At 69.3% G+C, this 27,280-nt stretch overlaps 2 protein-coding genes and 1 long non-coding RNA gene across 5 annotated transcripts; 1 reads left to right on the top strand and 2 right to left on the bottom strand.

The window, feature by feature from the left end:
* Positions 1-252: 252 nt before the first annotated feature.
* On the bottom strand, positions 253-5,884 carry ANKRD35 (ankyrin repeat domain 35). Of its 3 annotated transcripts, none has more exons than XM_065042787.1 (12): positions 5,336-5,884; positions 4,440-4,570; positions 4,274-4,362; positions 3,971-4,035; positions 3,767-3,824; positions 3,605-3,675; positions 3,425-3,531; positions 3,139-3,251; positions 1,074-3,052; positions 631-720; positions 461-526; positions 253-370 (listed from the first exon to the last, which is right to left on the bottom strand). In XM_065042787.1, exons 1-12 carry the CDS (start codon positions 5,372-5,374, stop codon positions 266-268), a joined length of 2,913 nt encoding a protein of 970 aa, XP_064898859.1. In that variant the 5' UTR covers positions 5,375-5,884; the 3' UTR covers positions 253-265. The 3 variants fall into 3 exon arrangements, with proteins under 3 accessions (XP_064898859.1, XP_064898861.1, XP_064898858.1); XM_065042789.1 differs by having other exon boundaries at positions 3,425-3,528; XM_065042786.1 differs by lacking the exon at positions 3,139-3,251 and having other exon boundaries at positions 1,074-3,104; positions 3,425-3,675.
* Positions 4,652-6,249, top strand: LOC135576563 (uncharacterized). Its single transcript, XR_010468353.1, has 2 exons — positions 4,652-4,914; positions 6,063-6,249. It is a non-coding gene; the product is annotated as an uncharacterized LOC135576563 (long non-coding RNA).
* Positions 6,020-24,356, bottom strand: ARHGEF2 (Rho/Rac guanine nucleotide exchange factor 2). The gene is given in 28 exon segments (XM_065042782.1): positions 6,020-6,459; positions 6,610-6,775; positions 6,777-6,797; positions 7,308-7,748; positions 8,080-8,130; positions 8,226-8,267; positions 8,356-8,423; positions 8,501-8,596; positions 8,709-8,903; positions 9,028-9,095; positions 9,276-9,445; positions 9,652-9,728; positions 10,400-10,657; positions 10,729-10,846; positions 11,058-11,183; positions 11,712-11,962; positions 12,639-12,785; positions 12,862-12,971; positions 13,049-13,178; positions 13,356-13,419; positions 13,533-13,600; positions 14,151-14,328; positions 21,452-21,548; positions 22,308-22,347; positions 22,640-22,727; positions 23,037-23,178; positions 23,523-23,786; positions 24,253-24,356. Coding segments are annotated over 28 exon segments (3,642 nt in total). The 5' UTR covers positions 24,342-24,356; the 3' UTR covers positions 6,020-6,382.
* Between the last annotated feature and the right edge of the window lie 2,924 nt (positions 24,357-27,280).

The raw sequence follows: 27,280 nt of genomic DNA, 5'->3' as shown, positions 1-27,280 counted from the left end.
ATTCTATAGGGCGCTAGGCTGTTCGGGGATTGGTGCTATGTGGGACTAGCACTATATGGGGCTGGTCCTGCATGGGGACCAGTCCCAGCCTGAACTCTGCCCAGCCCGTGGCGGGTGCCATGAGCCCCTCCAACCCCAGAATCAGCTGCTGGGTACCCCCTGGAGCAGGACCCCCCCAGCTCAACCCTCCCCAAATCCAGCCCTCTCGGCTGCAGACGGGGACGCAGGACAGGGACACAGGACAGGGACACATGGCTTCTCCAGTTTAATGGCTCGGGGGGAGTGATGGAAGTGGGTCCGATCCTGCCCCCCACTCCCCTGTCCGCAGGATCCGCAGCAGCATGGCGTGCACCCCCTCGTCCATGAAGCCCTGTGGGGAGCAGAGCTTGGCCATGGGGGGTGACCACAAGTTGTCCCCACCCCATGTCAGCCCAAAACAAGGGGGGACAGCGGGCCCCACCTGGGCCGCGTGGAGCAGGTGCGTCCTGTAGACGGCTACGATGTCCCGGTGGTTTTTCTCCTGGACCTGAGGAGGAGAAGAAGAAGGTGGGGACGGGTGACACGAGGTGACAGCGGGTGACACGAGGTGACAGCGGGTGACACGAGGTGACAGCGGGTGCTGGCGCCCACCTCCAGCTGGAGCTGCAGCCGGGCGTTCTGCCCGCGGAGCCCCAGCACCTCGGCCGACAGCTTCTCCGTCTCCACCAGCAGCTTCTTCATCTGGGGGGGACACAATGTCAGGGTGCTGGGGGGACCGGCCACCCCTGTCACACCCTGGGCTTGTCCCTTTGGTCCCCATCTGCTCCCAGGCCCTGGGACATGGACTCGAGTGGGGAGAAGGTCCTGGTTGTCCCCAGAGGTCCCCGGGCAGCCCCTGCCCCCCCAAATGTGGGTCCCCTGGGGTGTGGGGATGGGGAAATGCTGGGGTGGGGTGGGTGACAGGGAGACAGCGATGGGAACAGTGGCGGGAAGGGGACAGTGATGGGGACAGCGATGGGAAGGGGGTGGTGATGAGAAGGTGATGGAGACAATGACAAGAAGGGGCCCCTGTCCCGTCCCCACCAGGCCCTCACCGTCGTGTCCTTGTCCCGGCAGGCGCTGGCCAGCTGGCCCGCCCTGGCCCGCAGGGTCCCCAGGCTGCGCTCCAGCCCCAACACCTTCTCCTGCAGCTCCAGCTCCCGCTTGGGCACCGTCACTGTCACCTCCTCCCGTGCCACCTCCACCGCTGTCACCTCCTCCTGTGCCCGTGCCACCTCCACCGCCCACTGCTGCTCGGCACCGCCATTGCCACCGTGGCGCTCCCGGCCGCGCAGGGCGGCGACGGTGACGCTGAGCCGCTCCAGCAGCTGCCGCGCGTGGGGACCCGGTGCCATCCCCAGCTCCTCAACCAGTTCGCCCAGTGCAGCCTCCAGCTCAGCCAGTAGCCCAGCCCCGGTGTCCCCACGGGTGCCATTGCCACCACCGTGGGTGCCACCACCATCCCTATGTGTGCCATCACCACTGCCACGGGTGTCAACACCACAGGTGCCATCACCATCATCACGGGTGCCATCTCCATGGGTGCCATCAGCACCCCTATGGGTACCATCACCATGGGTGCAACCATCACCCCTACGGGTGCCATCACCACTGCCAGGGGTGTCAACACTACGGGTGCCATCTCCACGTGTGCCACCACCATCATCACGGGTGCCACCACCCCGGGTGCCGTCACCACCCCCATGGCCGCCGTCGCCCTCCATCTCGGCGATGAGCTGCAAGGCCTCCTGCTGGGACCTCACCAGCCCGTCCAGCTTGCGGTGCAGCTCCCGCAGGACGCCCGCCCCGGCGCCGCCGGCACCGCCCGCCTCCCGCACGCGCTGCCCCACCCCGTCCCGCAGCGCCACCAGCTCCCGCGCCAGCGCCGCCATGCCGGGCCCCGCCCGTGCCGCCCCGGCGCGGCCGCCGCGCTCCCGCAGCCCCCGCAGCTCCCCCTGCAGCCGCTCGCGCTCGCGGTCCAGCCGCACCAGCTCCCCCAGCAGCACCCCGTTGCTCTCCCTCAGCTCCCGCAGCTCCTGCTCCACGTTCACACCCTCCCTGTTGGTCACCGGGCTCCGGGATGGCCCCATGTTGGTCACTGGGCTCTGGGATGGCCCCATGCTGGTCACCGGGCTCTGGGATGGCTCCATGTTGGTCACCAGGCTCTGGGATGGCTCCATGTTGGTCACCGGGCTCTGGGATGACCCCGCATTGGTCACCGGGCTCCGGGATGGCCCCGCGTTGGTCACCGGGCTCTGGGATGGCTCCATGTTGGTCACCGGGCTCTGGGATGGCCCCATGTTGGTCACCGGGCTCTGGGATGGCCCCGCATTGGTCACCGGGCTCTGGGATGGCCCCATGTCGGTCACCAGGCTCGGGGCCGGCTCCGTCCCGGCCCATGCCCCCTCCCGCCGCAGTGTCTCCAGGAGGGCGCGGGACCCCCGGAGCGCCTGGGCGTGGGTGTGGTCGGCGCGGCCCAGCGCCCGCTCCAGCGCGGCCGCCAGCTTCTCCCAGGCCGCCAGGCTCGTCCGCACGGCGGCGGCCGACACCACCTCGTAGTGCAGTTTGCCGCGCAGCGCCGCCTCCACCTCGCGCCGCAGCCCCCGGCTGCGCGCCAGGGCCGCGGCCTTTGCCGCCCGCAGCGCCGCGCACTCGTCCCCCAGCCAGGCCAGGAACGGGGCCAGCGCCGCCGTGCCGGCGTCCCCACCCAGCCACGGCGCGGCTGGGGGGCCCGCAGCCGCCTCCTCCTCCTCGGCCACCATCCTCTTCCTCAGCTCCTCCAGCAGGGCCAGGCAGGCGCCGTCCTCGTCCCCATCACCGGCGGCTCCGCGGCCGGGCAGGAGCGGCGCCAGCTCCCGCACCCGCTGCCGGATGGCGCCGGCCGCCCTCGCCAGCCGCCGGCACTGCCTGCTCTTCCTCGCCAGCCGCTCCCGCAGCCGCCGCACCCGCTGCTCTTCATCCTGCTCCTCCTCCTCCTCCTCCTCCTCGCTGTCCGGCGTCTCCTCGCCCTGCGCTGCGCCGGGGCCGCTCGCCGCTGCGAGGACAAGAAACGAACCCCTTTCTTCCCTGTTTTCCACGTTTTTCCCCTAAAATAAGGGAAGTGGGTGGTGGGGGCCTCACCTGAGCCCCCGGCGCGGTGACCGGGGTCCGTGTCCCCCGCGGCCGCCCCGTGGCGCAGCAGCAGCTCGGCCGAGTCGCGGCTGCCGTGCTCGCGGGCCAGCGCCAGGGCTGTCCTGCGGGACGGGTGACGCGGTGTCCCGTGGGGACAAGGGACAGCGCCGGAGCTGCCTTTGCGTGGGGCATCTCCAGGGTCCCCGCTGAGCCAGCACCCAGGGCATGGGGGTGCAGAGCAGAGAAACCCCCTCCCCGCCACCCCCAGCGTCCCCCTGTCCCCGCGGCCACCCACTTGTTGTCCTTGTCGCCCAGGCGGGGGTCGGCCCCTCTCTGCAGGAGCTGCGCGCAGATGGCAGCGTGGTTCCCCCGCGCCGCCAGCATCAGCGGCGTCTGTCCCTGCTGGGGGGGGACACGAGGCTCCTGTCACCCCCGCCGTCCCTGGCAGCCCTGGCAGCCCTGTCACCCCACTCACGGCGTCGGTGACGTCCAGAAGGGCCTCGTGGTCGCAGAGCAGGAGGACGCTGGAGGCGCAGCCTGAGGAGGCTGCGGGGCGAGGGGGGTCAGAGGGGCACCCCCAGAAGAGCCTTCGTCCCCCTCCCAGTCCCAGCCCAGTGTGGGGGTCCCCGCCGCTTACCAGCCCAGTGCAGGGGGGTCCGGTTCTGCGCGTCCACGTGGTCCTCGTTGGCACCGTACTGGGGGGGACAGCGGGCAGGGCCTGTCCCCGACCTGGTGTCCTGCCCTGCCCCTCCCCATCCTCATCCCTGTCCCCTTCCGTGTCCCTGTCCTGCTCTCCGTCCCCATTCCCATCTCTGTCCCCATCCATGTCCCTGTCCCCTACCTGCAGCAGGACCTTGACACACTGGGGCTGGCAGGCGATGGTGGCCAGATGCAGCGCGGTGCTGCCTGCAAGAGATCCGCGGGCTGGGGACGTTGGGGACAGCGGGGACGCAGCTGGCAGGGAATGCCCCCCCAGGGGACACCTCGCCTTGGGGACACGTCACCCCGGCTGGGCAGGACAGGGCGCTGCCCAGCGCCTGGGGCTGCGGGGCTGGGGACGCTCACGCAAAGGGACACGGGGACAGGACGCTGTGTCTGTGTCCCCCCCACACCGGGCGGTGTCCCCAGCGTGTCCCCAACTCACCGTCATCGTTCCTCTCGTTGACGGGCGCGCCGTGCGCCAGCAGCAGCGTCAGGCACTCGGTCAGACCCCTGGACGCAGCCAGGTGGAACCTGGACGGCAAGAGGGGGTCGTGACGCACGTCAGGGCCCGGGACCCCCGCGTGTCCCCGCGCCGCGCGGTGACGTACGCGGACTGTCCCGCGGCGTTGAGCTTGGCGGGCCGGGCGGCTTTGCGGGCAGCCAGGGCGGCCACCCTGCCCACGTCCCCCCTCTCCACCGCCTCCAGCAGCTTCTGGTCCTGCTTGGTCCAGCTCTCAACCTGGGGAGGACAAGTGACACCCCCGTCCCAGCCCACCAAGGGGCGAGGGCAACGGAGGCGCGGCTTCCCCAGGACCAGCGCCTCTTCTGGACACGTCCCCCCACGGGCCCCCCGCCGTGGCGCCGGGCTGCGCCTCCGCTCCCCCACACAGCGGCTGCTCCTGGGGGAGGGGGCGCTGGGGACCCCGAGCCCGGCACAGCCCGGCCCTGGGCGAGGCCGCCAGCGAGTCCCTGCCTGCGCCGGCCCGGCTGGTTTGGCGAGCTGTGCCGCGCCGGCTGCGCCGCGCTGCGGGGGGGCACCGGCACCGGCATTGAGACCAGCACGGGAGCCGGACCAGGTCTGGGGTGGGTGGCCGCGAATCAGGGGTCAGGGCTGGGTGTCTGGGCTGGGACTGGGGCTGGGATTGGGTTGGGATTGGGATTGGGATTTGGGCTGGGATTGGGGTCGGGATTGGGGATGGGATTGGGGTCAGGATTGCAGCCAGCGCCAGAGCTGGGATTGCAGCCGGCACTGGGGATGGGATTTGGGCTGGAGCTGGGATTTAGGCTGGAGCTGGGATTTAGGCTGGGATTTGAGCCGGGACAGGATGGCAGCCGGCGCTGAGCCCCATGGCCGCTGCAGCCCAGGACCAGCAGGCACAGGGGGGCTGCAGCATCCCCTCGCCCCAAACGCGCCCTCAGCCCCCCTGCACCGCGGCAGCACCCACGGGTGCGCGCAGGACCGGGTGCCGCCCCACCAGGGCTGGGGTCAGGGGGACACACTCACCGCCACCTGCGAGCTGGAGCAGGAGAACATCCGCCTCATGGTGGCCGGGGGTCACCGGGACCCCTCGCCGGGGCGGGTGCCGGAGCGCCGGGTGCGCGGGTGCGGCGCCGGGTGCGCGTCCTCCGCCCGGCACCCGCGTCCCCTCCCGCGCCGGGGGCAGCGCCGCGCCCGGGCTCGTCCCAGCCCGGCACCTCCCCGGGACCTCCCGCGTGCCGGGGACCGGCCCCCCCGCTGCACCGCTGGCACCCCGCTGAGCACAGGGATGGGACCCCCAATCCTCACACGGGTGGGACCCCAAACTCATCACACGGGTGGGACCCCAAAACTCATCGCACAGATGGGACCCCAAACTCCTCACATGGGTGGGACCCCAAACTCACCACATGGACGGGACCCCCAGTCATCACACGGGTGGGGCCCCAAACACACCACATGGATGGGGCCCCAAACTCATCCCACGGATGGGACCCCAAACTTGTCACACATGTGGGACCCCAAACTCACCACACGGGTGGGACCCCAAACTCATCACAGGGACGGGACCCCCACTCATCACACGGGTGGGACCCCCCACTCAAACTCATCACATGGATGGGACCCCCCATCCGCCACACAGATGAGACCCCAAAACTCATCACATGGCTGAGACACCCCCCCCGCCCCCCCAGCCACCCACGTGCACAGTTTGGGTCCAAAACGGTCTTTTTAATTCTTTTCCTTTTTACAGTTAAACCGATTAAAACCACCTGTCCCTGCCGCCCCCCCGCCCAGGGCAGCCCCCCCAGACCGACGGGGGCGGGACGAGCTCCGGGTGACACGGGTTCACCCCCGGGACGTCGCTGGTGGGGGGGACACAGACCAGGACACCCCAGACAGAATAAATAAATAAACCCGGGCGGGGGGGGACACACACACATCGGTCCCGAATCACCGTGTCCCCGCCCCACGTCACCAGCAAGGAGGGGGTGACCCCCCGAGTCCCGAAAGGCTCCCAGGGGAAGGGCAGCTCCCCAAACCCCGCGGGGGGGCCGGGGGGCGGGTTGGTCCCTAACTGTCCCCGTCGCCGTCCCGCAGCTCCTGGCTGCTCTCCACCTCCTCAGGGATGTCCTGCATGCGCGGGAAATCTGCGGGAAGCGCGGCGTCACCCCACGGCGTCACCCCACAGGTGTCAGCCCACGGGTGTCACCCCACAGCGTCAGCCCCATGGTGTCACCCCACGGATGTCACCTTCCGACGCCAGCCCCTGGGACCCCTCCCGTCCCCTCCCGTCCCACCTCGGGGGCTGGCGGGGGGCGAGCGCCCGCTCCCCAGGTCCTCGTCCTCCAGCAGCGTGTCCAGCGCGTCCTCGGCCCCGCGCAGCGCCTCGGGGTCCCCCCCGCCCCGGTAATCCAGCTCCGGCCGGGGGGCGGCGAAGGGGGGGGGGCGGGTACGACAGGCTGCCGGGGGGGGCGCCGTGGCCCAGCTGTGGGAGAACAGAGCGGGGTCAGGGGCGAGCCCCCCGCCCCCAAACCGAGGGGTGACCCCCTACCCAAAACTGACGGGTGACACCCCCCACGGCCAAACTGAGGGGTGAGCCCCCCGCCCCCAAACCAAGGGGTGAGCTCCCCCCACCCCCAAGCTCAGGAGCGAGCCCCCCGCCCCCAAACCGAGGGGCAAGCTCTCCATCCTCAAACCAAGGGCTGACCCCCCGTACCCCCAAACCGAGGGCTGAGCCCCCCACCCTGGAGCTGAGGACGCTGAGGCCGGACACCCTTGTGACACACGAACGCGTCTCCCCCCCCCCCCCCCCGTCCCCCAACCCGGGGGCTGAGGCTGGAAACCCGTGTTGTGCGTGAGCAGCACCATCTTCCTCCCGACACCCCACAACCCCAGCCGGGCTGGAGGGCGCTCAGACACCAGACACACCCAGCACAGCCCCAGCGGCCCCAAACCCCGCGCGCTGACCCCACAGCCCGCGCCCCCGTCCCGTCACCTGTGGGGGGGTGAAGCTGAGGTACAGCGCGTCCCCGGCGGGCAGACTGCGGCGCCGCGGCTCCGTGCCCCCACGCCGCCGTCCCGCCGCGTCCTGCCGCGGCCCCCGCGCCTCCTCCAGCTCCCGCTCCAGCCGCCCGCGCTCGCGCTCGCTGTCCCGCAGCCGCGTCTCCAGCGCCGCCGCCTCCTGCGCCCGCTCCTGGCACAGCTGCCGGCAGCGGCACAGCTCCTCCTGCACCAGCGCGTGCTGCCGCTGCAGCAGCGCCAGCTCCGTGGCGCCGGTGACAGCCCCGGTGACAGCCCCGGGAACAGCCCCAGGCTTCTCGCCCCCTCGCGCCGGCAGCTCGGTCGGGGTCACCGGGTGGGAACCGCGCCGGGATGGTTTCTCGGCGGCTTCTTGCAGGTGCAGCTCCAGCAGCGTGTCCTGCCGGGTCACCACCGCCTGCGGGGACGTGGCCACGGGGGTCACACCTGGGCCCCGCCACCCCAAAGTCCCTCCATCCCTGTCCCCCTTGTCCCCCCATCCCTGTCCGTGAAGGTGTGCGGGTCCCTGTCCCCACCATCCCCACCCCTGTCTGTGCAGCCAAGAGGGTGTCACCTTGTCCCCTTCCCTGTCACCCCAGCCCCATAGTTCCCCCTCTCCCTGTCCCCCCCCACCCCTATCCGTGCAGGCAGGGGGATGTCACCTTGTCCCCCATCCCTGTCCCCACTGTCGCCCCCATCCCTGTCCCTGCAGGCAGGGGGATGTCACCTTGTCCCCCATCCCTACCGACCTGCAGCCCGTGCAGGAGGCTGTAGAGGTTCAGCAGCCGCTGGTTGATCTCCTGGGGGAGCAGAGAGGACAGGATGGTGAGCACCCCCCCCATTAAACCCGAGTGGGGAAACTGAGGCATGCTGGTGCTCCCCCCGCCCTCCTTACCTCCTGGGATCCTCTCTGCAGGAGCTGGTTCCCATTCCCATCCTATGGGGAGAGAGCAGTGACACCGCGGTGTCCCCGGCACAGGGTGGGGGTGTCCCCCATGTCCCCCCATGCCCCCCACCGCGCTCACCCTCTGCCCGGTGTCCGAATCCGCCCTGCAGAACTCCAGGGAGCCGTTGAAGCTGCCGGCGTCACCGTCTGCGGGGACAGACGGGGGTGTCAGAGCCCCCCCTGCGCTGGGACCCCAGACCCCCCGCTCCCCGTGTCCCCCTCACTGCTGGCGCCGGGGCTGGGGCAGCTCTCGCCCTCGGTGACGTTGTCGTGGTCCCGGTCGCGTCCGGCGCAGGTGAGTGTCTCCTTCAGGCTCTCCACTGCGGGGAGGCGAGGGGTGAGCCCCGAGCCCCGGGTTCCCCACCCTGAGCCTCAGTCTCCCCATCCCGAGCCCCGGTTCCCCTGTCCCGAGCCCCGGTTCCCCGGCCGTACCCTCCCGGATGGCGTCGTGCAGCAGCTTCTCCCCTTGCGAAGCCTCGGGCGAGTCGCAGCGGAACAGGGGCCGGGGGGGAGCCAGGGGGGCCGGGGGCTCCTCGCAGCCGCTGGCCAGCGCCAGCATGTCGGCAAAGAGCCCGACCTTCTCCTCCAGCAGCGCCGAGATCTGCCGGTCGTGCTGCTGGATGCGGTCTGGGGGGACGGGGACAACAAATGGGGAGGGGGGGACAAATGGGGATGAGGGAAACAAATGGGGACGGGGGGATGAGCTGTGGTTCAAGCAGGGAGGGGGGACACAGGGGCAGGGACCCCCCACCTTTCAGCTTGCGTATAGACGCTTCGGTCTCCGTTTCAATCAAGGGAAAGTCCTGGCGGCTGGGACAGCTGGGGGGACGGGACGGGGGTCAGAGCTGGGACCCCCCACCCCATTACCCGCATCCCCCATCCCACCTGCATCCCCCCATCACCCCATCCTAACCCACATCCCCCCACGGCCCAGCAGACCCAGCTCCCCATCGCCCGCCCCTTGGGCACGGGGACCCCTGGAATCGGGGGGTCACTCACAGGCTGACCGTCTGCTGGATCAGGCGCATCCAGGTGTTGCGGTCGTCACGCGAGGCCGCGTGCACCTCGTACATCTCGGGCGGCGCCGCGCTCAGCAGGAACATCCCCTTCTCCTGGTTGGCGATGTCCCGCACCAGCAGGTTTTGCAGCGAGATCACGGGGGGTTTGTCCTGGGGGAAAATGGGGTGCGAATGGATGGGGGACCAGGGACCACATCCCGGTGCCAGCACAGCCACCCCGGTGCCATCCCAGTGCCGGCACAGCCACCCCGGTGCCATCCCGGTGCCATCCCACTGCCGGCACAGCCGCCCCGGTGCCGGCACAGCGCTGGCGGTGCCGGTTGTTGGGGGCAGCGGGGGCCGCTCGCCGCTCTCACCAGCGTGGGGAACGTGAACTTCTGGTCCTTCTCTTGCAGGAAGACGAGAACGTCCGTCAGCAGCAGCACCAGCACGTCTGGGGGCGCAGGGGGGGTCAGGAAGAGCCGGTGCCACGTTCCCAGGGCCACCCCCGAGTCACCCCTGTCCCTGGCACCCCAGTCCCCCAGTGTCCCCAAATGCAGGTCCCAAATCCCCAAGGGTCCCCCATCCCCTGATACCTAAATCCTCGGTACCGCCATCCCACATCATCCTGGTCCCCCAGCACCCCAATACCCCGGTACCCCCATCCCTTGGTGCGCTGGTCCCTGGGCACCTCCATCCCCTGGTACCCCAATCCCCTGGTACCCCCATTCCACACCGTCCTGGTCCCCCACCATCCCCATCCCCTTGTAACCCTGCCCCAATACCCCAATTCTCTGGTACCCCCATTCCACATCATCCTGGTCCCCCAAATGCCCTGGTACCCTCATTCTACACCATCCTGGTCCCCCAACATCCCCATCCCCTGGTACCCCCATCCCCTGCTTCCCCAAATCCCCTGGTACCCCATCCTCTAGCACCCTGGTCCCTCAGCACCCCAATTCCCTGGTACCCCCATTCCATACCACCCTGTTCCTCCAAATCCCCTGGTACCCCCATCCCACACCACCCTGCTCCCCCAAATCCCCTGGTACCCCCATCCCACACCACCCTGCTCCCCCAGCGCCCCAGTGCCATGGTCCCCCAACACCCCCCGCGCCGCCGCACCTTTGAAGCGCCCGGCGGCGGTTTTCCAGAGCAGGCAGCCGCTGTGCACCAGCCGGCGCCGCAGCAGCTCGTCCTTGCCGAAGACGCCGTGGCGGCTCTCGCCGGGCAGCGGCACGCGCGCCCGCCCGTCCAGGCGCCGGTGCACGTCCCCCAGCCGCGCGCTCAGCTCGCAGGCGTGCACCTCGGCGTTCACCGCCGAGATCAGCTCCTTCACCAGCGCCAGCGCCCGTGACAGGTCCGCCACCTCGGCCTCGTTGTCTGCGGACACACGCGCGGTCAGGGCTGGAGACCCCCCCGCCAACCACGGGTGTCCCCCCAAGCGCCGGCACCTTTGGAGTTCTTGAGGATGCGCTCGATGAGCACCGGGTACTTGGTGATCCTCTGCGTCACCAGCAGGATGCACTCGGGGACGCCGTGACGCCGCAGCAGCGGGGACCGCGTCATCCTCTGCCGGCCCGGGAGGAAGAGGAGGGGGGGATGAGGGCAGAGCAGCCGCCACCCCCCCCTGCGCTCACAACCACGTTAAGAAACGTTAGGGAAACGAAGCATTGGGGAAACTGAGGCGTGGAGCCGGCAGAGGCATCTTCCAGCTTGGAGAACGCAGGGAGACCCCAAAGCCCGTCCCAGGGCCCCCGCGCCGTCGGGGCCGGGTCCTCACCCGGATGAACTGCTGGAAGCGCTTGTCCCGCGCCAGCAGCTCCTTGTACTCCTTCAGGGCGCGCGTGTGCCGGCTGCAGAACTCCGAGTACGCCTTCCTCAGCTGCTCCGCGCTGGCGCCCGAAAACTGGGGACCGAGGGGACATCGGCGAGGTCGTACCCCCCGCCAGCTCTGCTGGCCGTGCCACCCCCACCTGGCTCACCACGTTGTCCCCAAGCAGCCCATAGGCCCCCAGGCCAGCTCTGGTGTCCCCATCCCATCCCACCTCATAGACCATGACATCCCCAAGCAACCTGTATCCCCCAGGTTATCGCTGGTGACCCCACCCCATCCTCGCCTGGTTGACCATGATGTCCCCAAGCTCCCTGTGCTCCCCCCAGCCAGCCCCAGTGTCCCCATCCCATCCCTACCACTCTGACCAGGATGTCCCCAAGCACCTTGTACCCCATCCCATCCCCACCTGGTTGACCAGGATGTCCCCAAGCAGCCCATGCCACTCTGAGCCATCCCTGGTGGCTCTGGTGTCCCCATCCCATCCCCACCTCGTTGACCAGGATGTCCCCAAGCAGCCCATGCTGCTCTGGTGACCCCATCCCATCCCCACCCGGTTGACCACGATGTCCCCAAGCACCTTGTACCCCATCCCGTCCCCACCTGGTTGACCAGGATGTCCCCCAGCCTGTCGATGACGAAGTTCTTGTTGCTGTCGCAGGCCAGCGAGTGGCGGCGCCGCTCGAGCAGCTGGGCCAGGAAGCGCTGGTGGATCTGGCGCAGCTCGTCCAGGCCGGGGAAGATGCCGTGCACAGTGCCGGGGTCCAGCGCCAGCTCCTCCAGCATGGCCCTGCGGAACAGGCTGCCCATGATCTTCAGCGTGCGCACGTGGTGCAGCTCGGTCTGGATCAGCTCTGCGGAGGGACCGGGGACAGCCGGCGATGTCACCACCGCCCGCAGAGGGACACTGGCCCTGCGGCCCCAGCCGCGTCCCCTGCCCCGTCCCTGTGTCCCCACCTGGTCCCTGTGTCCCCTGCCCTGCCCCTGTGTCCCTGCCCTGCCCCTGTGTCCCCCATCCTGTCCCTGTGTCCCTACCCGGTCCCTGTGTCCCTACCCGGTCCCTGTGTCCCCCATCCGGTCCCTGTGTCCCTTACCCTGTCCCTGTGTCCCCACCTGGTCCCTGTGGCTCTGACCTGTCCTTGTGTTCCCTGTCCTGGCTCTGCAACCCCAACTCTGCATCTCTGACCTGTCCCTGTGTCCCCTACCCTGTCCTTGCGTCCCCATCTCTTCATCCCTGTTCCTCTGACCTGTCCCTGTGTCCCCCATCCTGTCCCCATGTCCCCCAGCCCTGCATCCCCATCCCTGTGGCTCTGATGTGTCCTTGTGTCCCCCTGCCCCAGCCCCACGACCCCATCTCTGCATCTCTGACCTGTCCCTGTATCCCCTACCTTGTCCCTATGCCCCTTACCCTGTGTCCCCACCTCTTCACCCCTGTCCCTACATTTCTACCCCATCCCTGCGTCCCCCACCCCGTCCCTACCTCCCCATTGCCCCCAGTGTCCCCGTGTCCCCGTCCCCACTGCCCCTCACCGTAGATGACGTCCTGGCGCTTCATCACGTCCATCTTGTGCTGCTGCAGGAAGCTGTTGTCCACGGCCAAGCTCCACGAATCCGCCTCGAAGTCTTTCCCGTCCGTCTCCAGGTCGCTCAGCAGCTGGTTGAGGACGACGTCGGGGCCTGGGGGGCAGGAGGCGGCGCTGGGGGCTGTCCCTGCGCCCCGCGTCCCCCCGTCCCCCCGTGTCCCCGTCCCCACCTTCGTCGATGAGCGACTCCACGGACAGCGTGCGGTTGCGCATGTTGAGCGAGTCGGTGGACTGGGACAGGATGCGCCGGATCCCCAGGGGAGACTCGTCGTTGAACGTCCTGTGAGGGGACAGGACACGATGGTGACGCCCCGGGGACACCCCTGGGCACCCCGGTCCTGTTCAACCCCCATTTACCCTGCGATGTTGGTGGTGGAGACGCTCTTGGAGAGGGACAGGGAGGGCCGGCCGCGGCGCGGGCCCAGCAGCGTCTGCCGGAAGCTCTCCGAGGGGTAAATGGCCGAGTTGGGGCGCTCCCGGATGGCATCTGGGTGGGGACAGAGAGGGGACAACGCCGTGACCCCCCCACCGCCCACCGGGACAGCAGCATCCCCAGAGCATCCCGGGGGGACGTGTCCCCAGCCCTCCCGGGGTGTCCCCACAGCCCCCCGGGGGCACCGCGGTGACACCGCTGTCCCCACCCCCGCACGGCGCCCCCACTCACTTTTATTGCGCAGCGAGACCGACTGCAGCGCCGAGCTGTTCTTGAGCAGCGCCGCCTTCTGCTGCTGCGGGGGGAGCGGGGGCGTCACCGCCGGCATCCCTGGCACCGCCGGCGTCACCGGCCCCAGCCCCCCCGGCCGAGCCCCCCACCCGTGTCACCCGCGGGGCCGGGACTCACCTTCTGCTTCACCTTGGTGCAGTTGGGCAGCGTGTCCTTGCAGCGGTTGTGGATGGTGACATTGCAGGCTGGGGGGACACAGGGAGAGGTGACGGCACGGCCACCCCCCCGGTGACACCGCGAGTGTCCCCCCCCACCCCCATCCCAGGGGAGTGATGGGAGCAGGTGACGGTGACACCTGGAGCCGCAGCTGCTGGGGAGCAGCTGAGCCAGCGTGGTGACACCGAGACCCCCAGCCCGGGGCACACGGTGCCCCAGGCCACCCCGGTGCCACCACGGTGCCACCACCCAGACCCCTATACCCTGGTGGACATGATGCCCTATGCCAACCCAGTGCCACCACCAAGACCCCCCCAACCCAGGGGACACGACGCCCCAGGCCAGCCCGGTGCCACCACCAGCAACCGGGGGGACATCACGCTGCCGCGCCAGCCCGGTGCCACCGGCTCCATCTGTCACCATGGCATCCCCCGCACCAGCGCAGCCGGCGGTGCCACCAACCGCGCCGCGAGGTGCCAGAACACCCCGGAACGCTCCCCGGCCCCGCGTCCCCCCCGAATCCGCGTCCCCAGAGCCCGGCCAGCCGCTCGTCCCCGGGTCACGGAGCGCGGGGCTCACTGGGGCAGCTCAGCGCCTCCTTGGCCGTGATGCTCTTGTTGCAGGCGAAGCACATGGTGGTGCCGGACACGGTGATGGTGCTGAAGAGGTGGCCGTTGGTGTACCGGGCGTCCTTGTCCTTCCCCTCCTTCACCGTCATTGTCACCTTCTCCTTCCCCTCCTTCATCTTCTCCTTGCTCTGTGCGGGGAGATGCGCCGGGCGGGGGTTACGGCTCGCCAAGCGCCCCCCGGCACCCAAAGTGGCGCCCCCCCCGTGCCTGGGGACGCGGTTCATGGCCGCGGGGAGCTGGGGGTGCCCGGGGGGGTCGTGCCAGCCCGGCGCGGAGGAGAAGCCGCGATGGCTGCGTTCGCCCGGGCTCCCCATCGCCCGTAACCGTGACAACGGGAGAGCTCCCGGCCCGCACCCCCCGCTCCGCAGCCACCAGCCCCAATGGGGACGAGATGCGGGGGCCGCGGGGGGTGGCGATGCCGGGGGGTGGTAACGACGCTCCCCAGCACCCCCCAGCTGGGGGCACCGCGGAGCGCAGCCTTCCCACCTCCTCTTTGAAGAAAAGTCGCTATTTTTGTCGTTTTTCCCCCAAAACGGGGGTTCAGAGGAAGCGCCCCCCCCACGGGCACAGCGCTTGGGGGCTCGCTGTGCTTTCCCCTCCCAAAAAGGGGGAGCCAAGCCGGCGTTATCCCGCTCCTGCCCGCACCCCCACCGCCACAGAGCCGCCTTTGTCCCCGGCCCCCCCGCCGTGTCACAGCCGTGCCTGGCACCGGGTCACCCCCCCCCCCAAAACGACGGGTCCCCCATCCCCCAGCAGCGCCCAAGGGGGGTCCCAGTTTCCACCCCCCAGAAGGCGGGTGGGAGACCCCGAGCTGAGCCCCCCCCCCGGGGCAGGAGACCCGCGGCGGGGGGGTCGGGGCTCACCTGCTCTGCTCCGGGGGGTCCGTCCGGCTCCCCCGGGGAGGGGGCGCAGGAGCAGCAGCACATCCCGGCCCCCCAGAACATCCCCGCGGCCCCCCCGCGGCCCCCGCCCGGTCATTGTCCCCCCGCCCTTGTCTCCTGTTCCCCTTGTTTGTCCCCTTGTTTCCCGTTTGTTTTGCTCTTTCTTTTCCTCCCCAGCTGGTTTTTTAACTATTTTTTGCCCTGGTTTTTTCCTTTTTCTGCCCTTTTTCTTCCTTTGTTTTCCTTATTTTTTCTTTGTTTTCTCTCACCTTTTCCTTCCTTATTTTCTTTCCTTTTTTGCAGCTTTTCCTTTTGCTGTTTTCTGCTTCGTTTGGGTTCTTTTTTCCTTCCTCCCCTTTTCCTTCCTCCTCCTCTTTCCTCCACTTTCCCCGTTTTCTTTCTCTCCAGTTACTCCATTTTCCCCTCGTTTCGCCGTTTCCCCCCCGCCCCCCCCGCAGGAAACCGGACCCGCCAGACAAAGGCGGGAGGCGGCGGTTCCCCTTCCTGCCCCGCGCCGGGATTCGCTCCCGGTACCGGCTCCCGGCCCCCCCCGGCCCCTTTGGGGGGGGCACATGCGGCCCCGTCCCCATCTGCAGAACACGGGGTGGGGGGGGTGTCACCACCTCTGCCCCCCGAACCCACCAGCGGACACCGCAATAAACCCCCAACCTCACCCCCCGCCCAAAATCCGCTACGGAGCCAAATCCGCGACACGGGGGTTCCGGGGGGGTCCCCCCACATCCGCCCCCCCGGCGCAGAAAGTTTCTGCGCTTTAAATAGAATCGGGGTTTTTGGCGGTTCGTCCCTTTTCCGGCGGGCGGGTTTTCGGTGGCAGCGACACCGCCCCGAATTTCACCCCCCCCGCCCCCCAACTCCGGCCACACTCCGGGGGAGCTTTGGGGGTGACAACCCCGGGTCCCCCCCCCGTGTCCCCCCCGAACCAGCTCCCTGCGGCACCGCCGCGGCTGCAAAAGCCGGGAGGGGGGGGCAGCCCCCCCCAAAAAGCCACGGGCTGAGCTGGGTGATGGACGCGACCCCCCCGCAATGGCCCCGCGGTAACACGTCGGTCCCTCGTGTTGGGGACAGTGTCCCCCCCCCACCCCGCGCGGAACAAAGCGGCGCGTGGCAACAAAAGATGCCTGGACCCAAACTGCCCGGGGGTGCCCAACAGCCCCCCCCCCCCAACAGGGGGTGCCCCCCCGTGCACAAAAGTCCTGGTTTGGCCCCAAATTTGCCCCCTCTAAGGAGCGGTTTGGGGGGTGCAGCGTGGGAGCGCCGAGGACCCCCCGGCCGCTGTTTAGGGGAGCGGGGGGGTCCTCAAAATAAGGTCCCGGCCATGGGGTCGCCACGGGGGGGTCCCACACATCCCATCTGCCACCAGCACTTCCCAGCCCGGGGGGTCCCATGGCTGCACCCCCATTGCCAGGGGGCCCCCCCATTTCTAAAGCCGCGCCGGGTGGTGGTGGGGACCGTGGCTGCGGGGGGACACGGCGACACGGCCCCCCCGGCCCGGCCCTGGGTGGGGCGGAACGGGCTTTAATGAAACTTTCCTTAAACAAAAACCGCCATTTCCCCCCCCGGCCGGCGCAGGAACCAACAACCACTTCCCCCCCCCGCTAGCACCTCCGGCAGCGCCCCCCGAACAGGGCTGGACCCCCCGAACACAGGGCTGGACCCCCCTAAACAGAGCTGGAACCCCCAAACACACGGCTGGACCCCCCAAACAGGGCTAGAACCCCCAAACAGGGCTAGAATCCCCTAAATAGGGCTGGAATCCCCTAAACAGAGCTGGAACCCCCAAACACACGGCTGGACCCCATAAACAGAGCTGGGACCCCAACACACGGCTGGACCCCCCCCAAACTCAGTGCACACAAGGGCGGCCCCTGCGGGCCGGGGGGAGTCCCCGTGCACCCCCAAGCCCCCTCCCCGGCCGGGGTGACGGGCCCGGGGGCGGCGCTGCGCCCGCAGCGGCCGGAGCACAAAGCCACGCGCCGGCACCAGCTGCCCCCCCCGCCCCCCCTCACCCACCGTTTCGCCACGCCGGCGATTGCCACATGCTCCGGGCACCACGATGTCGCCTGACCCCCCCCCGGCCCCCCCGCCAAGTCACGGGTGACAACGGGGAGACGCTCCGTGCCTCAGTTTCCCCAGACGCTCGGGGCTTTGTCTGTGGCGGGCTGTGGCGGATCAAAGCGCGGCGGGGGGGTCCCCGATTCGCTCCCCCCCGCGGCAGGAGGAGCCGCCGCTTCCTCCCCGGGGGGGTTTCCAAGCCGGCAAAGGGGCCGGAGCTGCGGCGGAAACCGGGGGGGGAAGTTGGGGCCGAGGAGAAGTTACGGGCGGGCCGGGCGGGGGTCGGGGGTCCCTGCCCGGGGGGGCGCAGGCAGCGCTGCAGGCGGGGGGGTTTGTCTGCCCAGGAGACACAATGGGGAGAGGTTTGCGGGGGCTCCTCCTTGCGTCCCCCCCTTTTTGCTAAGGGACGCCCAAAGTGCATAACCTATGGAAGCCCCCCATCCCCGCACCCTGCCCCCCCAGCTGGGTGGGGAGGGGCGGAACCCCCCAAATTACGGTTTGGGGTTGAGGGCAGCGATTCGCGCGAGTTTCCCCCTCCAAAGGGCGGGGGGTGCGCGGGATGGGGGGGGCAGGAGCGGAGGAGGGAAACGCGCCCCCAAGGAGGGGGGGCTGTGGGGGACCCCCCACCCCGCGGGGGCGCTGCCCCGGGACCCACCTTGGCACGCTCGCTCCGGGCCCGGGCCAGCGCCTCGATGCGGGACATGATCCGCGGGGCCGCCGCTCCCCCCGCCCCGCCCGCCCCGCCCCCGGGGCGGGACAAACGCCGGGCCCGGCCTCGTGCTGCCCGCGGGCCTTTGTTCGCACCGGGCAGGATCGGGCCCCGCGCGCGGCACCGGCAGCGTGGGAACGGGGCGCTCCGGAGCGGCTCCGGAGCCGGGAGCGACGCTGGGAATGGTCCCGCCCCCCCGGCACCGATCCGGATCCGGGCGGGGTCTCCCGGACCGCTGCCCTCGCCCTGCCCAGGCTCCCTGGGGACCTCGACCCGTCTCCTCCGGGGGACAGCGGCCCTGGAGCCCCAAAACAAGCAGGAAATCCCGTGGGGTTTCCACCCCCATCACTATGGGACCCCCCGAGACCCCCAAATACCCCGAAGCGCCGTTTTAAGGTGACATGCGAATCTCGTCCCCACGTTCTGGGCCCGGCGTGACCCTCTTCCTCCATTTCGTGGTTTTTAGCTCCCGAACGGAGCAAATTGGTATCGGATCCTCCCCCAGCGATGGGAAGTCGGGCCAAAGGTGATATTTTGGGAAAAACCAGCTATTTTCCCTTAAACGCCACGTTTGGAGCGGAGCGCGGCGGCGGGAGCTCCGTAACCGCGGCCCGGTGAACATTAACCCGCCGGCCGGGAGAAACCGCACTTACTGGTTATGCCGAGATAACGCTCCCGGGGTTGCCAGGAGAAACTGGAGCCCAGCGGGGGATTTTGGGGACCCGTGTCCCCACGTGTCACCGGGGCAAACCCGCCCACCCCGCCAGCGGCTCCTCGAGCAAACAAAACGTCCCTTTTGTCCACATTTCCGAGCCTGGTGGCACTTGACAAGGGGCCGGGGACAAAGCCGCGTGGGCCACCGGGAGCGAAGCCGGTGGCTCTCGGCTTAATGAATAACCACGAAAAGCCGCCGGTGCTGCCAAGAGCTGCCGCGCTGCCTCGGTTTCCCTGCAGAAACAGCCCAGGCCGAGTCGCCGCGGTGCCAAACCCGGCCCCGCGAGCCCCGCCAAGGGGACACGCCGGGAGCCGAGCGCAGCTGTCGGGAAAAGTCGGGAAAACGCACCAAATGGCCCCAAAGCAGGCGGAGCCGTGTCCGGGCGGCAGCTGCGGCCGTTACCCCGGCCCAGGCTCCCTCCCGCTGCCAAGGCCGGGTTTAAACTCAACCACAGCCCCGAAAGCAGAACCAAACCCTCACGAGGCTGCCCGAGCGCCGGGGGACGTGGGGATGCTGTCCTGCTCACCCCGAGCGCCAGGGGACATGGTGACGCTGCCCCGCGCACCCCAAGGGACATGGTGACGCTGCCCCGCTCACCCTGAGCACTGGGGGACGTGGGGACGCTGCCCCGTGCACCCCAAGGGACACGGTGACGCTGCCCCGCTCACCCTGAGCCTCCACCCCGGTTTGTTGCTTCCTCCCCGGGTACGAATCCCCCAGCTGGGGTTCGCTTCCGCTGCCCCCCCGTCCCGAACCCCAAAACTGCCCCAAAACCAACAGAAGGAAGCCCCGACCGGGAGCACGCGGCTGGGGGGGAGCCCACGGTGGTGCTCACGGGGGGTCCAGCGCCCCCCACGTGGCGGGGCCCGATCCGGGCACGGGAAGTCCCGCGAGCATCACGTGGGAGCGGAGGGTGACGGGGGAGCAGCGGTGCGGCCATAAAAGGTCCCACAGGGAGGAGATGGGGGGGTCTGGTCACAGAGGGGACCCCCACAGTCCTGGGGGGGAAGCCGCGCAGTCCTCCCCGGCACAAGGACAGAGTCACCCCAGCACCGGCCCCTTGCCAAAACCACCGACAGGGATACGGGCGTCACCGCGGGGACGAGCTCACCCCACGGCATCGCGGGAGATGATTTTTTGGGTCCCCCCAACACGTCCCCCAGCAAGGACAGGAGCCCCCCCGGTGATACAGGGGGCTCAGGCGAGACCCACAGCAGCAGCGACACCCCGGGACCCCCACGGGACCCCCGGGGCTGAGCGGCTCCGTGACTCACCCGGGGTGTGGGGCGACCGGACATGGTGGGGTCCCCAAGACCCGTGGTGTGTCCCCAAAACTGGACCGTGCTGAGTCCCCAAACCGGGGCCGCCCCGGGTTCCCGCGGCCGCGAGCTCGGCGCCGCTGCTGCGATTATTGTTATTATTTCTTCCTGAAATAGCTGGGACGTCCCTCCCCGCCCCCCCCCCCCCCCGCAGCTCCTTCCCGGCCAGTGCCCACGCCCAGAGCCCCCCCGCCCAGCGTGTCCCCCAAAGTGACAGCGGGTGCTCCGCTCCCCTCTCCTGGGGTCCCCTCTCTTGGGGTGACCCCACCAGTGTCCCCCATTGCGCTCCAGTGTCCCCCTCCCGCGGTGCCCCGGGGACGTGTCCCCATCCTGCCGCAGGGTGGGACCCCCGAATCTCCGAGCCCCCCAGGCCGCAGGCTCTGTCCCCGCCACGGGGACGGTGCCACCATCCCTGTGCCACGTGCTCCGCCGGGACCGACCCCCCCGCTCCCCATCCCTCAACCGCGGGGGGGCGGATCCGGACCACCACCAGCACCCCCCCCTTTTCCAGGCCCCTTCTTCCTCCCCGGGGATTTTATAGCACAAACTTTGCTGAGCTGAGCCTTAGCGCCAGCCCGGCCTAAGCGGCGCGGTCCTCCCGCTAAACAATAGTAGGAATAATAATTAATAATAATAATAATAAATCCCGAAGTTAAGCCCGTTTGCAGCCCCGGTCGGCACCGGGGGGGCGCAGACGGAGTCGCCCCGGCTGGGCTCGGGGGGGGGGTGGCCCCGCACTGATGTCAACATCTGGCTGCTGATCCGGGCGGCGGGAGGAGGGGGTGAGATCAGGGCCGGGGGAGGGGGGGGGATTAACGGCTGCGCTCGCTGGCAAATCACAACCCGGGGGGCCGGGTGGGGCTCGCCCCCCAGAAGTGAGTGACAGGGGACACAAAGCGCCGGCCGCCCCGCGTCCCCGAGACGCCGATGTGGCGGTGCCTCAGTGTCCCCGAAGCTCCTCCGGCCGCACGGGGGGGCGGTGGCCGGGGAGTGTCACTGCGATCCCCCCGCGCCCCCGGGATCGGCCGCAGGTCCCTCCGAGCGGGCGCCGCGAGTGGGGAAACTGAGCCGGGGGGGTCGGGCCAGAGGAAAACGGCCCGAGCGGAGGGGGGGCGGACGGCGGGGGGAGCTCAGCGCACAAACGGCGCCCGCGGCCAGGAAAAGCCTCATTTCCTCCGCCGCGGGGGGGCCGAGCGCGGGACCCGGCGGGACCGCCCCCCGCCCAGCGGGGTCCCACGGGCCCCCCCCGGCCCAGCGGGGTCCCCCGTGCCCCCCCCGGGCTCCCCGGGCGCACCGCGATGGGGACAACGCGGGGACAGGGACAAGGGGGGCGGCAGCGCCGCAAACCCGCGCGGGGCCGCGCTGGGTCCGTCCCCTCCCACCCCGAGCACACTCGGTGTTTCCCCCCAATCCCAAACTCTGACAAAGCGGCAGCGGAGGGGAAACTGAGGCACGGAGGTCAGCGCGGCCAGTGACCCCCCCGAGCGCCGCGTTCCGGGCTGCGACCCCCCATGCCCCCCCCCGCCTCCCCCATCTCCCTCCCCCTCCTCTCACCTTCGTCTTCCCCGTCATCCTGCGGATGAAGCTGAGGGTCCGGCCCAGGGGGGTCTCGTCCCGGCGCCCCCCCGCCAGCTGCCCGAGGCTCCCGAAGCTGCGGAGAAGGAGCAGCCGGGAGGGACAATCCGGGTCTGTCCCCAACGTCCCAGGGAACGGGGAGGAGCGAGCCCCGCCCCCCGCCCCCCGGCACCGCCACAGCAGCCCGTCCTGCCCCCGGCCCCCCCGCTGGTGGCTGCGTCCCCTCCCCGGTGACACCCCCGTGTCACCCGCCCTGCAATCCGGGGGGTCCCGGTTTGTGTGGGGGCAGCTCGGAGGTTTAGGGGCGCTACGGGCAGGGACCCCCCCACTTTCCTGGTGGTGGCACTCAGGACGGGCGGGGGACAAGACCCCTCTGGTGGGGGACAAGCCACCCTGGGTGGGGGACAAGCCCTGCTCCTCGGGCTGAGGACACGGAGGGGACATCTGTGGGCCACACGGGTGACACAGCCCCGTCCTTCGTGGCTTGGGGGGCCACCCTGGTCCCCTGTTGCGCCCCCGTCCCTGTCCTCGCGTGTCCCCACCGCGCTCACCACGATGCCCTAATGAAGACGGGAATGGGCTGTGACAGGCGCTGGGGACAAAGGAGACCCGGTTCCACCAGCACAATGTCCTGCCAGGAGGGGGGGGACAGTGTCCCCCGCGTCCCCTTCCAGCCCCACAGGCCCCGTCCTGTCCCCTCCCCGCAGCCACCGGCAAGAAAAGGTCCATTTGGGGCCAAAAACGTCATTTCCACGTCTCCCCTGGGGGGTCTGGTCCCCCGATCACAACCCGGGATGGGGGACAATGTCCCCGTGTCCCCCCCACCGCCACTCACCCATGGAACAGGCTCTGCTGGGAGGCGAACGGCGGAATGTCTGAAAGGGTGGAAGAGAAAGGAAAGAATAACAATTACATTAACAATTAATAATTAAAATTAAACTAAATTAAATTAAAAAGCCCCCCCTTACAGGGCCGAGGCGCAGCCGGCTCTGCCGCAGGCAGAAATCATTAACTGTGGCAGCGGTGCCATTGATTTTGGGTCGTTATGAGGGAGGTTTGGGCAGCGATGGGGCTGCAGCACTGGGGGGGACACAGGGGGGACATGGGGAGGACACGGGGGTGACACGGAGGGGACATGGGGTGACACGGGGGGACACGGGCACTCACCGTCCCAGTCGGGGAAGGTGTCGATGACGCCAAGGGACGCGGATTTGGAGAGGGCGTGGGCGCTGGGCCGGTACCGGGCATCCTCCTGCTGCGGTGACGGGGTTGGCACCGGGCTTGGCACCGGGGCCACCACCTCCTGTCCTTGTCACCCTTCGGCAGGGCCGGGGGGGCACAGGGCAGCTGCCGGTCCCCGGGATGGGGGCACAGGGCTCATACTGGTGCCACATGGTCCCCAGGATGGTGACCTGGGCTCATACCAGTGCCAGATTGTCGCCATGATGGTGGCCCTGGGTTCACACCGGTGTTCACTGGGATGGTGACCTGGGCTTGTCCCTGTGTCCCTAAAACCCCCCGGGTGGCATGAGGAGGAAGATGAGGAAGACAAGGGGGCTCCTACCTGCGCATCGGCCCCGTCCTCGTCCTCCTCGGAGAGCAGGGACCCCAGGTCGTCGTTGCTGTGGAGCAGGGGGGCTCGCCGGGGGTCCCGCCAGGGCCCCCCCAGCCGCTCCGCGCTGGAGCCCACGTCATCGGGGCTCACGCTGCCGTGGGGACAGAGGGACCCTTAGCTGGGGCGGGGGGACACTGGGACCCCATCCCCACGGGGGACCCTTAGCTGGGGCGGGACCCCAAACTGGGACCCCCATCCCCACAGCAAAACTTTATCTGGGGTTGGGGGCGACCCTAAACCAAGACCCCCATCCCTATGGGGGGCCCCAAGCTGGGGTAGGTGGGACTCCGGGACCCATATTCCCATGGGGTGAGATTTTGGGGCGCAGCACCAGGGACGCTCACCCTGGGGTGCACTTGGGGACACTGCCCGGGGAATCCCGACCCCCAGGGACGCTGCAGGGCCGGGGGGGGACCGGGGACCTGTCGCCCCTACCTGAGGCGGTGGCAGCCGGGGCCCCCCAGCAGCGCGGTGCCCGGCTCCCAGCTGTGCCGGCGGAACGGGTCCCGGGAGCAGCCCGGGGCTCGCGGGACGCGGGAGCGGCGCAGCGGCACCCCCTGAAAACGCTCTTCGTCCCCTTCCTCCTCCTCCTCCTCCTCCTCGGCCGGGGCGCTGGGGGCGGTACCGGGTGCCGGGGGATCCCCCCCAGGGCCCCTTCGCGGGGCCCCAGGAACGCGTCGGGCCCCTCCATGCTGGACCCTGGGGAGCACGAGCCGAGCCGGGGGTCTCAGCCGAGCGCGCCGGAGTCTGAAACTGCCCGTAAAGCCGCGTCCCCCCCCGTGCCCCCCGCTGCCGCTCCCCCGGCCCCGCGCCAACACAGCGGCTCCCGCCCCGGCCCCCACCTGGCGCCAGTTACTCATTAAGCGCCCAGGAATTCGGCGGGGACCAGAGCGGCTCCTCGCTGGGTCGGGGGGGCTGAGGGTGGTGGGGTCCTACCTGCCCCACCCCCACCCCAGGGGGACACAGACCAGACACCCTCTGAGAATCCAGACACCCCTTGAGCATCCTGATGCCCCCTGAACATCCAGACACCCCCCTGAGCATCCCGACACCTCCTGAGCATCCCGACACCCCCCGAGCATCCTGATGCCCCCTGAACAACCCGACACCCCCCGAGCATCCCTACACCCCCTGAGCATCCTGACACCCCCAGGCCCCCACTCACCCCGCAGCTCTGCCCCCAGGCAGCCCGGTTTGGGCTGGGCGGGGACTGGGAGCACTGGGATGAGCTCGCCCGCTTTCCTGTTTCCACATCCCGGTTTCCCCCGTGTCCCCCCGCGGCTCCCGCCCCCGCGGCTCCCGCCGCCTGTGCCGCCAACACGGAACAACAAGTCAGTAAACAGGAACCAGCGGGCAGCGCTCGGCGGCACTTGTGTCACCGCCGGGCCGGGCGACCCGCTGCTCTGGGCTCCGGGCTGGTACCCGTGCCCAGTAAAACCACCCGACGCCCAGCAGCTCCCCAGTTCGGCACCAGTAACGGGCTGGGAGCGGCCCCGCCTCCCGGTGTCCCCACATCAGCCCCTGGCCCCGGGGGACCTCGGCGCCCCCTGCCGGAGGACGCTGGGAGCGGCCCCCGCTCCGAGATGGGAAACTGAGGCGCGGAGGGACGCGAGCGACTCGAGTCGAGCCCCGTGTCCCCAGGCGTGGGGACCCCGTCCCTCGGTCCCCGCGGCCCCTCCCAACGTCACCCCGTAGCCTCATTTCCGCGTTGACCCTTTGCCAGCGGACAGACAGACAGACACGTCCCCCCATCACCATGGGGTGCCCCAAATCCAGCCTCGCTCCCGTTCCTCCCCCGGGGTGCCCCAGCGCCGCTCTCATCGCCCCCCCCGCCAGGGTTTGGGGTCCCAGAGCGGCTTTGGGGTCCCGTGCCCCAGTTTCCCCACTCCCGAAGGGGGGTTTCCCTCCCCGCCTCGGCGCGGCCCCCCTTTTCCAGTCCCGCAACCTGGGGCTGAGCTTCGAGCGCCGGTTGGGGTGCGGGGAGCCGGGGGGGCAGCACCCACAAACGCGATAACAGCCACGTGACTCAGGCTGCGCTGCACCGGCCCGGCCCCCGCGACCCATGGCTGTGGGGCTGAGCCCCCTGACCCCCAATGCCGTGGGACTGACCCCCCGCACCCCAACTCCATGGGGCTGAATCTCTCTGCACCCCAGTTCCATAGCGTTGAACCCCCCGATCCCCATTGCGTGGGGCTGACGCCCCCGCACCCCAACTCCATGGGGCTGAAGCCTCCGCACCCAAATTCCATGGGGTTGAACCCCCCCTGCACCTCAATCCCGTGGAGCTGACCCCCCTGCACCCCAGCTCCATGAGGCTGAACCCCCCCTGAAACTCAATCCTGTGGGGCTGCCCCCCGCACCCCAACTCCATAGGGTTGAACCCCCTGCACCACAACTCCATGGGGCCGAACACCCCGATCCCCCCGCAGCCCCGCTCCGCGTCTCTACCCCCCGCACCCCAACTCCATGGGGCTGCCCTCGCAGCGCAGCCCCGCGTCTCTGCCCCCGCAGCCCAACTCCATGGGGCCGAACCTCCCGATCCCCCCGCAGCCCAGCCCCGCGTCTCTGCCCCTGCACCCCAACTCCATGGGGCCCAATCCCCCGATCCCGCCGCAGCCCCGCTCCTCGTCTCTGCCCCCGCAGCCCCGCGTCTCTGTCCCCGCAGCCCCGCTCCTCGTCTCTGCCCCTGCACCCCAACTCCATGGGGCTGCCCCCGCAGCACAGCGTCATGGGGCCGAACCCCCCGACCCCCCCGCAGCCCAGCCCCGCGTCTCTGCCCCTGCACCCCAACTCCATGGGGCTGCCCCCCCGCAGCCCCGCGTCTCTGCCCCCGCTCACGCACCTCGGCCGGGCCCGACGCGTCCGATCCGGGAGAAGTTTCACCTCATGTCGCTCCCCCCGGGCAGAAGCGGCGGCGGCGCCGCGGGCGGAGGCACCTGCGCCCGGAGCCCGGCCCGGCCCGGCCCGCCCACGGAACGGCCGGGGGTGCAGGGGAAGGGGAGGAAATGGGAAAATGAAGGAAAAGATAGAGTGACAAGGGGGGAAAGTAAAAAGGGAAAGAGAAGGGAAAACAAAGACAATAATAAAGGGAAAAAGAAAGGACAAATAACTAATCCCCCGGCTGCCCCGGCCCCGAGTCCCGCGGTGGGAGATCCCGGGCGGAAACGCCGGCTTAACAATCAGGGTTTAACCCACGTCGGTTTGACAAACAGTAAACCCCAACGCCGGTTTAACAAACAGGGTTTAACCCACGTCGCTTAACAATCAGGGTTTAACCCACGTCGGTTTAACAAACAGGTGGCACCGGGACATTTGCGCAGGTTGTGGTGACGTTGGCCGGCGGCGCCCGCGGCCCCAGTTGCACCAACGCGGCCTCCGCTTGTAACCGTGACAAATGAAATCAAAACCCATACAAATAAATACAAATAATAGAAATAGAAGCACAAATAAACACAAACAGAAATCAGGCGGAAAGCGCAGCCGCCCGTCCCCGCCGCCCCGCGGCACCGTTTCCCTCCTCTCCGTCCCACCCACCCAAAAATCCTCTTTATATCCCAAACGGCCTCAAAATCCCAAACCCGGCTCCGGCGCTGGTTCATTCTGGTGGATCCGGGGGGCGGCTGCCAGGGAGCAGCGGGAAGCATTTTGGGGGCAGAAAACGCTTTTTGGAGCAAACCCCATTTTTAGAGCAGAAAGTGCTTTTGGAGAAGGAGCAGTTTTGGGGGCAAAACCTGCAGTTTTGGGGCAGGAGCTGCCTCACCTCAGCCTGGCGCGGAGACCCCACTCGGCCCGTTCGCAGCTGCAGAAATGCCGCTTTGGGCAGCGAGAAGTGACCGTCCCCCCGAAATGCTGCTTTGGGGAGTGAGAAGTGACCGTCCCCCCGAAATGCCGCTTTGGGCAGCGAGAAGTGACCGTCCCCCCGAAATGCCGCTTTGGGCAGTGAGAAGCGGCCGCCGCCCCCACCCCGCGGGACAAAAGCACCGGGGCGGAGCGGCCTGGGAACTCGCCGGCGCAGCGCCGCGCTCCCCGGGTTCCGCTCCAACGCGAAATTCCGCCGGGCGGGGAGCGGCCGGGACGCGGTTTGGGGCAAAATCAGCTGTTTGTGGGTCCCGCGCTGGAGGGGGAGAGCGTCCAATAAACCGAGTATCAGGTAACACTGAGGGAACAGGAAAATGAACAACAGTAAAAGAAAG

Source organism: Columba livia, chromosome 28 (assembly GCF_036013475.1).
Source record: "Columba livia isolate bColLiv1 breed racing homer chromosome 28, bColLiv1.pat.W.v2, whole genome shotgun sequence".
In the NCBI taxonomy this organism is placed as follows: Eukaryota; Metazoa; Chordata; class Aves; order Columbiformes; family Columbidae; genus Columba; species Columba livia.
Note: the sequence above shows the minus strand (reverse complement) of the source record. Positions and strands in the feature narration are given on the sequence as shown.

Coding starts and splice junctions, on each gene's coding strand:
- ANKRD35 (XM_065042786.1), bottom strand. CDS start 5,374: ATGAGGCGGATGTTCTCCTGCTCCAGCTCGCAGGTGGCG. Junction 4,363..4,439: donor AACGCCGCGGGACAGTCCGC/GTACGTCACCGC, acceptor CTTGCCGTCCAG/GTTCCACCTGGCTGCGTCCA. Junction 3,105..3,424: donor CTGGGCGACAAGGACAACAA/GTGGGTGGCCGC, acceptor CCCTTATTTTAG/GGGAAAAACGTGGAAAACAG.